The sequence below is a fragment of the Trachypithecus francoisi genome, unplaced genomic scaffold, assembly GCF_009764315.1.
Source record: "Trachypithecus francoisi isolate TF-2019V2 unplaced genomic scaffold, Tfra_2.0 Lachesis_group4, whole genome shotgun sequence".
In the NCBI taxonomy this organism is placed as follows: Eukaryota; Metazoa; Chordata; class Mammalia; order Primates; family Cercopithecidae; genus Trachypithecus; species Trachypithecus francoisi.
Window position 1 is genome coordinate 35,071,864 of NW_022681469.1, and position 11,529 is coordinate 35,083,392.

Consider the following 11,529-nt stretch of genomic DNA (forward strand, 5'->3'; position numbering starts at 1 on the left):
CCTGCCATCACACCTCACTGCCAGATGAGGCTTTGAAAAATTGGGTGGATCTTTTCCAACGTCTCCAGATTAGCAGTCATGTTTAGTTACTTGTATACTTTTTCTATACAGAAAATATTAACATGTTTTGAGGATTCGGCAGGTACAAATGGACTGTTAAATAGAAGAGCATATGCAAATGTATTTAAGACACTGCACTGAACCCAGCCAAGCTTTCTCAAATGATGATAACCATGAATAGGAGTGTTAACAACTGGAACAGCAGGGTATGGTTTTGCTTAACTTCCTTATCTAGTAACAGGTACCAATAGTTGACAGCAATACTTGTTGCATTACATACTCATTTTCATATTATCTAATTTCCAACATCTTTTATTCTCACATTGGTAACAGACAGCAACCCCTTCCACATAGCCATGTACTATTTTATGAAGAAACCCAGAAGGAAGGATGGAATAAAATAAGTAAATGTACAGAAAAAAATATGAAATGACTATGTATATTGTTGATTAAAATAAAATGCATGAGCTGGGTGTGGTGACTCACGCCTGTAATCCCAGCACTTTGGGAGGCCAAGATGGGTGGATCACAAGGTCAGGAGATTGAGACCATCCTGACTAACATGGTGAAACCCTATCTCTACCAAAAATACAAAAAATAATTAGCCAGGCATGGTGGCACGCACCTGTAGTCCCAGCTACTCGGGAGGCTGAGGGAGGAAAATCATTTGAACCCAGGAGACGGAGGTTGTAGTCAGCCGAGATCGTGCCACTGCAGTCCAGCCTGAGTGACAGAGTGAGACTCCATCTCTAAAATAAAATAAATTAAATTAAATTAAAATAAAATAAATTCATGATAACAAAAGAAAGGGAAGAACTGGGGAGGAGTTGGGGATAAGTTAGTAAGTTAGTACACCCTAGAATAACTATAAACAGAATTGATTTCTTTTCTTATCAAATATGCTGCTACAACTCATTCAAGAGGACTTCAATATGATGTGAAGAGGTAGCATAGTATAGCACAGAAAGCTTTGGTGTCAAGTGGAAATGGCTTCATAAGCTTTGGCTTTAGATTTATTATCTATAAGACTTTGGGCAAGTAATTTTTCTGAGCCTCAGTTTCAACATCTTTAAAGGGAGAGAGAGAATAGTTATATGAATTACTAATACTAATGAATTACTAATGTGAAGTGCACAGCTATATGCAGATATTCAAATAAGTGGTATCTATTAACTGTGAAAGTCTCTCTTCACAAAGCTTCTATGCTACCAGTAAACCCCTAATGTAAGAAAGCATCATTATTCCAAATAAGCTACTTCCTTTGAAAACTTAATGGAATTGACTGGGATGGGGAAAATAATCTCCCTGGCAGACTCAGGGTGAGGCACTGGCAGGCAGGCAGAAATTATACAAAGAGAATGCTCCTGGTCTGAATTTTGCTCAAGGTGAATTTTTTTTTAAGCAAACTCTTCCAAAGCAACTCATTACCTTTCATTTTCTTAATCTCTATGAATTAAAATAAGGTATTCAATATCTGTTCCCTAGAAGCCCTTCTCCATGAAATCTCAGAAACAACCCTCAACGCAAGCAATGTTTCCTGGTGAAAAATAGGAGCTCCAAGAAATTCCAGGGACAGAAGAGAAACAGAAGAGAAGGCATGAAGTTAAAAATTAATAATTTTATAAGGGCACAAGAAGCCATGAGGAAGAGGTACAAAAGGAAAAGGAAGGAAACTCCTGATATCAACATGCCTCCCCATTAATTATCAGAAGAAGAAATAGAAGGAGTATGGTAAAAAGAAGAGCTTTGTAAAGATATACAACAGGAACAATGGGGAAGATTTCCAAGATGATCCCCTAACAGTGTCATATCCAAAAAAGTTTACATGCTCCTGTATAATATTTCTGAATTTAGCCACGAGCACTAGTAGTCTCCTCCTGACAGTACATTTGCCCTCCCTGATGTTTAAGCCACATAACTTTAATTTGAAACTTTAAATTCTTCAAATTAATTCTTTAATTTGAAACTTTAGTATAGAACAGAAGAAATTTTAAAAGATGATGTAAGTAAAATAAATGAAACTATAAGTATATGCATACAAACATTTTATATCTCTAGTATGCAGGTATGGTTTTATTGCAGTCAGTAAACCTCTCTCTCTTTGCCGTCCCCTCTACCACACCCACTGGGATGAATATTATTTTAGGTAAACTCAAAGTGTCAGTCCTACTTCTTAATTATCTTTACCTGTTCTTACTCAAGTTATTCTCCTTTTGAATTCCAAACTGGTGTCAACTTAGATTGTGCAAACCTGAAACCATCTACACCCACACAGCTTATTGTCTACATGAATGTTACTTTACAATCTGACCACCTTCTTCAACATGGCTTTACTATTACAGTGTCTTTATTTCCTTGGGGCAGGGCTTCATGTAATCATCCATGAAGTATTCTTCTTGTAATACTACAACTGTACTATTATTACAAGAAGCCCTGGCCCAGGGAGATAAAAGTTTTGAAATTCTCACCCCAAAACCCTGTCCTTGGCTGGGCACAGTGGCTCACACCTGTAATCCCAGCACTTTGGGAGGTCGAGGTGGGTGGATCACCTGAGGTCAGGAGTTCGAGACCAGCCTGGCCAATGTGGTGAAATTCTATCTCTACTAAAAATACAAAAATTATCTGCACACAGTGGTGGGTGCCTATAATCCCAACCACTCGGGAGGCTGAGGCAGAAGAATCGCTTGAACCCATTAGGCAGAGGTTGGAGTGAGCCGAGATTGCGCCATTGCACTCCAGCCTGGGAGAAAAGAGCGAAACTTCATCTAAAAAATATAAAAAAATAAATAAAAAACCTTGTCCTTGCTGTATCCACCAATTATAAACCAATATATCATAATCATTACCCAATTCTCATCAAGCCCTCATATTGAAAAACCCATCTTAAACCAGGCATCAAAAACCTCATAAATAGCCCAACTTCACCCTCCCTTTCCAAGATGCTATTAAAACTTTGTCAAGGCAGAGAGCTCCCTTACCATGTTAAGCCACAAACTTAGCTTTGCCTTATCAATTAGTTACTTAGGTGGTGTTTTGAAAGCCTTCTTGGATGCATGTCTTCCTTCTTAGTTTGATGATTACAGTGTATAAGAGATAAGCATGTGTATATAATTTTATTCTTAATAAGAAAGGCTGAGGCTGGGCACAGTGGCTCACACCTGTAATACCAGTACTTTGAGATGGCAAGGTGGATCACTTGAGTTCAGGACTTCTAGACTAGCATGGGCAACATAGGGAGACCCTGTCTCCACAAAAAATAAAAAATAAAAAAATAGCCGGGTGTGGTGGCATATGCTTGTAGTCTCAGCTACTTGGCAGGCCAAGGTAGGAGGATTGCTTGAGTTCGGGAGGTCAAGGCTGTAGTGAGCCAAGATGGCACTACTGCACTCCAGCCTGGGAGGCAGAGGGAGACAGAAAGACTCTGTCAAAAAAAAAAAAAGAAAAAGAAAGATTTGTAGGTTTGCGTATCTACTGCTAACAGGACTGTTGTTTTCTTTATCACTACATCCATGTCTCACTCAATTGAACTTCCCTTTAGCTGTCTTCTTAATGTTATGTTATCCATGCACCTGCCTTCTGTTCTTCTGGTATGCAGTGAAAGATCTCAGGCTTGCCATATATCTAAAAGACAACCTTGAACCTATGGCCACCAGACAACAATTCATTAAAGATGATTGTGAGCCTCCAAAGGGCCCTTGTACTAATTCTCAAATTTCTCCTTGGTCACACTGGTGACCCTTGTTGTACCAGTTTATAGCCAACTTGGCCAGTCAGTGTTGATGCCACAGGAACTGTTACACCATTATAGAGATGGTTTCCCAAACAGCTTCTTAGTCCCTGAGGTCAAAGACGCCTGTGTTTCCCACAGATGAAAAACGTCCCAAAGTATTATTTGAATGACTGCCCCCAGACCTAAGGAATCTCAGTGATGTGGTTTCATTGTTGTTTCCTGTTTCTTACATTTAAACTCCCTTTATCCTCATATCCACCAACTCCCAAAGTTGCTGGGTTTACAGATGTACCTTTGCAATCTAATGCAACGTTGGGACTCACAAAACAAAACCCCACAATGAAAGCCTCAGAAGCAGCCTGAGAAACAAACGTTTTTCTCTGACCTTCTCCTGCCCTCTATCTCTCAGTCCCATTCCCCGCCAGGCTAGCCACAGCAAGTAGTATCCCTCTTCCCTGAAGCAGGTCATAGATACCAAAACCCCTTTTCTTCAAAGCCAGCCAAAAACCTAAAACTATTATTCTAACTTTCCCTCTGCCTTTCTGTGTAAAAACTGGTCATCAAGAAGTTATCCAACCTACCTTTTTTTGGCTATGATCATAAGATCCCCATTCCAGAGAGTGTCCTGCCTCATACCCAGAAGAAGGGAATGCATGCTCAGGGAGGCCAAGAAGATTCTCAACAGAAAGGACTTGCTGAGTTTTCCTCACTCAATTAGCCTTAGATCATACTCGTCTGTCCAATCACATTTGGACAAAATGTACGGACACAACTGTCCATACTTTGTTGAACTTAAGCAAAAGAATAGATAGTTCCCCCTGTATCTTCAGGTCTTCACTCTGAGGGCTCCCTTGTACACATAATTTGTATGCCTTTTCTCCAATTAATCTGCCTCTTGTCCATGATTTTCAGTGAACATTCACAGAGCAAAGAGGAAGGTTTTCCCTTGGCCCTGACAGCATATAGCAGCAAAGACCAGCAAGACTGGCTTTTAATCTTTTTATGTTCATAGAGACTCTAATGTGAGGATTTTTAATTATAAAATGATCATTGATCACCAAAGCTATCTTGCAGTTTTAAAATGAAGAATAGTTTTAGAAATATAGCAATGAAGCATGTAAAACAAAGGAACAACGTGATGATAAAGCAAAAATAAAGGTTGGCATCACTGCTGGGGTAAGAATGGCACAGAATACTGATTATTTAAATGAGACCAAAAAAAAGAATTAAAGGTGATATATACCATGAGCATTTTTCTTATACTTTGTCTTATGCCTAGTTTTTTTGTTTGTTTGTTTATTTTTTTTAAGTTAGTTTCACTCACATTCTGAAATGGTCTAAGAAGAGGCCACAATGAAAATATAAAAGAAACATGGAGAGAATAACAGATCATAGCTGCACTTTCTACTATGCTTTTCTAACTGTTCATTTGTATTTTGCATAATTTCTTCTAAGAAAAATGGAAAACCATTTTAGAAAAAGACCAAAAAGAATGAGAAGATTTTTAGTAGTCTAACCCACTTGATAGAGAACTACTGTGAGGACAGTAGTGAGCCCAAACTTTTTATTGGATACTCCTCATTAAAAAATTTAATATTTCACACATACATATATATACACACACACACACATATACACATATATATATACATACACACATAAACTTTATACATGTTCTGTTATACTGTGTAATTTATAAAATATATAAGGTATACAAAATAGAAATTTTTAAATGCTGAAATTAAAAATACAGAAATGAAAGCTCTAATTTTTTTTTTAATACAAAAGATTTTCCTACACTCCCTGGGATGAATTCTAGGCTGGACTACAGATTTTCAAGATTTTCCTTGCATCCTTAAGAAAAGTTAGAATAAATAGAAGACTTGGACCCTTGAAGTTTAATTTACTATTTAAAAATAATTCAGGTTTAATATAGCAAGTTAGCATATACAGGTTTGAATGGCTACATTTATGGTATTATGACGAAGTGCTTTCCCTTGTCTAAATAGCAATTACGGAGAAAGACTGCATTTGTTTGTAGTATCTGATAAATTGGGCACAGGATTGAGTTTATTTAATGAAATAAAAACTCAAAATAAGCATTAATCTAGTAGTACAAACATCTAGTATGTACTATTAGATGATCACGATTAGTTATCATTAGTAATCATAAATGGGCTTTATGAGGCATAATAATTATCATTTTAACTAGATTACACACCTCTTAAAGACAGCATCTTATAACCCTTTATTTTCCCAGTGTAGGTATTAGGTGCTCACAAAAATGTTTACATTATTCCCCTTCAATGTATTTGCTCAGGCACTTGGGCAACTAGCTCAAACCTGTTTCGCAACAAGTTTGATGAACCTGCTACCTGACATTTCTGTCCCTGACATGAAAACTTCCTAACATTCTTGTCCCTGATATGAAAATTTCTCTCTTAATTCACAGTCAACTTAGCTACCACAGATTGGAACGTGAGGGGCTGAAATAGGCAAGGAGACAGCGTGAGGAGGAGGTTGCCTTAGAAATAGAGGATCAGCCTCATTATGTCTATTCGCCAGAAGGAAAAAAAAAAATCCCCAGAAAGCCTTTCATCAAGGGAGGATCTAAACTCCAACACAGAACTGTTATCTATCCGCACATGAATTTGGGGGGAAGGAGGAGAAACAGGGAGGTAATCGGTATAATTCACCCCCGAGGCTCTTTCCAATTCCAAGACTGATGCAAAATTGGAGAGAATGGTGGAACCAATACACCAACATTCTGAACCCCTTCCACCCTCTCCACGAAGGGAGGGAGGGAGGGAGGGAATGAGGGAATGAGGGAGGGGAGAAGAGGGGAGAGGGAAAGAGAGGGAGGGAAAAGATAGAAAAAGATAAACCCTGGCCCTTTATGTCACTCTCCATTTCTGGGATGACCTAGTTCTGCCAAAAGAAGAACCTAGCAGCAGAGTGTGCCAGGACGAGGTACTATTCTCCACCTGAGACCCCACAGTAGCTAGAACAAAGCATTTCCTCTTCTCCACACCGCAACCGAACCCAACTGGCCTGAAATCATTTTATAAATTCTGGGGGACGTCGAATCTCTGTCCTTGGCCTTGAGTAAACCCGGGAAAGAAGATGGGCCAAGAAATAGATTGGAAAAGTGGATCAGGCCCCGCGGCAGCAATTTTGATGGAGGGTAACGCAGGGGAGGGCAGGCGTGGAGTCTTGAGTTTATTCTCTATGACTGGGACACAGCTGGCTTTGAATAAGAACATTAAGCATACAGGACCATATTTTGGTCTTGAGCCCAGCCTCTGGCCCGTGGCATCCGGCCATTCGTCTCTGCCAGCCAGGCCCTGGCCCTGATAGCGGCGATGCAGGGAATGCCCATCAACTTGCAGTCACACCTGTTAGGTATTTCTCCACTCAGTGCCTCCGCCCAGCAAGCGCCCCCCGCACGGCCGGAGCCCCTGTGTTGAGCGGGCGCACGAGGAGGAAGAAGGGTCAGGCCTTACCAAGCAGACCCTGTGGGACTCGGTGCGGCGGACTGGCGGGCAAGCGCGTGGGGGCGGCCTGCGAAGGCGAGAGAGGTCGAGGCAGGCATTGGTAGGGCGGGGGCAGGGCCGCCGCTGCTCGCGTTACGTTCCCAGAGCCTGCGGCGGAGGCGCGGGGCTGAGCAGCGGAGGGGATGGGGTTTGCACAAGCTTGTGCATTTCCCCTCACAGCCCCGGCGCCGCCTCCCCTGACTGGGCCGCGGTGCCCGTTAGGCCGCGCAGGGTGAGAGCTAGAGCGGGCTCGGGCGGGTGGCACCTCGCCCGGGACTGGAAGGGAGGGCGCAGCGGGGCCACGGCGGGGGGATTCCGCTAGTCGGGCGGCCCGCGCGTCACCTGAGTGCACCAGCCCCGCTGCCGCGGGACCGCGGCCGGGACGGAGCTCCCTGCGCGCCCCCCGGGGACCGGCAGCGGCCAGGAGGCGGCGCGGGGCTCGGCCGCTCGGCCTTGCAGCTCCGCGCACCAAGCAGCGGCGGCGGTGTAGCCTAGGGCGTTCGGGCAGCCTCCGAGCCCATGGCGGGGAGCGACGTGGACAGCGAGGGCCCCGCACTGAGGAGCGGCGCGGCGCGGCGTCCGGGGGCCCCGGGCGGGCCAGGAAGCGAGGCGGCAGGCGGCTGCCCGGAGCTGCTGTCCACTGCTGAAGCGCCGGCTGAGAGCGCCACGCTGCCCGCCTGGATGCGCCTCTACTTCTACGGGATGCACGGGATCACCCTAGACGTGCTGGTGTCCTCGGCCCGGCGCTTCGTCCGCAGCCCAGACCTGCGGATGCTAGGCTTCTCCTCGCCCTACAGCTGCCTGCTGCACTCGCTCACCCATTTCGCCCTGGAGAAGGTCTACCTGCAGCAGCGGCGCTGTCCCAGCGCCTTCGTCTTCAATTTCCTCCTCTACCCCTCGGCCCACGTGGGTCTGCAGACCCTAGCGGGCCAGGCGCTACTACTCAGCCTGGGTGGCGGGGCCGGGGGCGCGGTGGCGCCAGGGGCGCTGGACCTAGCGCTGCAGTACGTGCTGGCGCTCTACCACTGCCAAGTGTTCCTGAAGCGCTTCCTGCGCTTGCGGTACGGGCGACAGAGGCGGCGGCGGCAGCAACAGCAGCAGCAGCAGCGGAGGGGCGCGCTCCCGGTCGCTCCGGGGGCCCGGGTCACTACTGCGGCCGGAGCCCGGCGGCGACGACCCCGTGGCCTCCGGGGCGCCGGGGGAGCCCCCAGCCAGGGGCTGCCCGACCTACCCCGCTTTCTTTTCTTCGGAATGCACGGCTTTCTGGATGAGATCTTCTTCACCTTCTTCTTCAACGTACTGGGGCAGGGGGACGGGACAACCAGCGGCCACACGTCGCTCTGGTCCTTCTTTATGTATGGCAGCTGCAGTTTTGTGGTGGAAAAACTCTACTTCCACCTCCACTACAGCCGCGGTTGGGGCACTTGGAAGCGGGTGCCCATCTACGTGATCTTCATCTATGTGTGGGAGCTTTCCTGGGGTCTGGGACTCCGCACATGCGGGGCTTGTTCCTGGGACTATTCTCACTACCCGCTCAATTTCATGGGCCTCATCACCCTGATGTATTTACCTGGCTGGATATTCCTTAGTGTGTACCAGGACCTAATTTCCAACGTGTTGTGGAGGGTGCAGTACGTACCAACTAACTAAAACCAAAAAAGAAAGAAAGAAAAGGAAAAAGTCACTGGATTCCCACGAATGGATGCGATTTATTTTTACACATTTAAAATGAAGTGGGTTTTTTAGTCCTTTAATTTTTATACGCTTTATTAAATCTTCCAAAATGCTTTATTCCACCTTTTAGTTTTTCTATTTGAAACCCGTGTATAATATACTTTGAAACATTACTCGAAACATAATTCAAAGTACTTAATTCTCCAATGTTTTAAAACGTTTACAAGCCCAAACAGCAAAACCGTTATACCTTAACATCAGAATGGTGTAGTAGTGTTTACCCATCTGGCCATAGATGAGTGATAGCTACTAATTTTTTTTTTTTTTTTTTTTTTTTTTTTTTTTTTTTTTGCAGGGGGGATCTTTAAATCAGAGACCAGTGATTTTTACAAGATTTGGCTAAATTTTCTGATTCAATGATTTGTTTACTTTCTTTTTAATCTAATTTCATTTTAAATCCTTGCCATATTTACCAATGACTGAAGAAACTCAATGTCTTGTACTCTTGAAACTACAGTTAATAGCTCTTAAAGTGCCTCCGTCTAGCACACAAGTGAAAAGAGGCTGAAAAATGCGAAAGCACGTTCTATGAACAGATTTTTAAATGAGATCTTTTCTAGTAACTCAGACAGGTGACACTGTGTTAAGATATTTGATCTCCATCCCGGAAATGATTGCTTTCCAATGTGGGTAAGCCTTAAACACCAGGTGTGTTAACGTTGATCAGATCCTGTGTTATCTATGGCTGTACATTTTTGTTACTGTGCAATAATGTAAAATGTTTACCTTACATAGCCAAGGGCCAAGTGAAATTATATCACCTTCCACAGTGTTCTAACTCCAAGGACCCTTTTCTACATGGAACTTCGAGGGCAGAACATTACCTTTGAATAAAATGAACCTGAATGTTCACTTTAATTACATTAAGCCTAATTGTTTCCTGTGAATACAGATATGTTTTCAGCATATTTCTGCCATGGCTCTTTTTCCTTCTGGGCCCAGAGTCCTTGGGCCAGGCTTGATGTGGTAATGTGCATTATAAATCAGTCGTAGCTTTGTGGTGACTTACTATTAATGTCTGCAAGCTCTGAAGTTAAATGAGATTATGTAAACCATTTTAAGAAATCATGCCTAATTAATAATGTATTTTGATGTTGTTTGCTGTTTTATTACATTTATAAAATAGTAGAATTCAATGCAGCTCAGCCAGGGATGATGAATATCCTCTCAGTTTTTATTACAAAGACAATCAGGAAAATTTCATGTATAGAAATGAGTGGCTTTCTATTCAAATTATCAGCTAGCCTATGCTGTAAAAAGGGACTTTTTTCTGTTTTTAAAAAATGTTTTCTACAGGAGTAGAAAATAATATGTATTTAAATTTGATTAAGTTAGAATAGTTATGAGTGTTATATATTTATATATCTGAGGTTGTAAACTAAATTAAGAGTAATGGTATATAATCAACCTCACCTGTGAAATGGACCGTGCAAAACATTGTTTTAGCCAAAATACTTTACTCAAAGCTAAATAGAAGCTGAAATATAAGTTAACTGTTTGCAGAGAGTTTCACTTAAGAAAAGTTCTCTGTGACACTTGGTCACAGATCAAAGATTTATGAAAACCCTGTATAGAAAAAAGTATAAGCATAGTCACTTAAGTTAGGGAGATGCTGAACAGAATATTTGTAATTCAAATGTGACACATGAATCTGAGTTAAGTGTGACATCACACCAGCGAATACTTCAACAAATCTGAGATTTCTGAAATACTTGCTAAATGTACACATTTGCACTGTGCCCTTCACATGCTGCTCTCCAGCCCTTCTTACTCACCTAACAGCATTCTTAGGGTCAGAAATCCATCAAGGAAGTAGGAAAGCATGCTGTTTTGTGTTGCTTTTAATGTTAATCCTATTTAAAGGAAAAGTCAAGGTTTTCATTCATTCAGTTCACTCAAGAGATAGTTACTGAGCCTCCACTATTTGACAGGCACTTGCCTGAACTCTGTGGATATAGCTGTGAACCAACACAGACAAAATCTCTGTCCTTGGGATGCTTACGTACTAGTGCTTTGATTTATATAAGATTATACTTATTTGCAATAGGCTATGAGAGGAAATTTTTATGAAGACTGTCATCAGGCCTGTTCTGTGGATATAGCTGTGAACCAACACAGACAAAAATCTCTGTCCTTGGGATGCTTACGTACTAGTGCTTTGATTTATGTAAGATTATACTTATCTGCAATAGGCTATGAGAGGCCATTTTTATGAAGGCTGTCATCAGGCCTGTTCCTGGAAAATCAATCCATCAATCTAAAACAAAAACCCGTTAGCAGTCTCTCTGCTAGTTCTACAAAGAGCTAGTTCTTATATATTCAGGAAGTGATTAGCCTGTCTATTAATTCGGCACCTTGCTTTAGGGCTTCTCATTCTGTGTTTACTCAGCTTCTTAAATGTGACATTTTGCTGTGACCTTTGATCCTTTAAGGAAAAACCAGGGAAAAGAAGGAACCATCAGATTATTCAAT

At 42.7% G+C, this 11,529-nt stretch overlaps 1 protein-coding gene across 1 annotated transcript; it reads left to right on the forward strand.

Moving 5' to 3' along the window:
* The first annotated feature begins 7,383 nt into the window (after positions 1–7,383).
* Positions 7,384–9,924, forward strand: TMEM229A (transmembrane protein 229A). Its single transcript, XM_033193571.1, has one exon. It carries the CDS (start codon positions 7,843–7,845, stop codon positions 8,971–8,973), a length of 1,131 nt encoding a protein of 376 aa, XP_033049462.1. The 5' UTR covers positions 7,384–7,842; the 3' UTR covers positions 8,974–9,924.
* Positions 9,925–11,529: the final 1,605 nt, after the last annotated feature.

Coding starts and splice junctions, on each gene's coding strand:
- TMEM229A (XM_033193571.1), top strand. CDS start 7,843: ATGGCGGGGAGCGACGTGGACAGCGAGGGCCCCGCACTGAGGAGCGGC.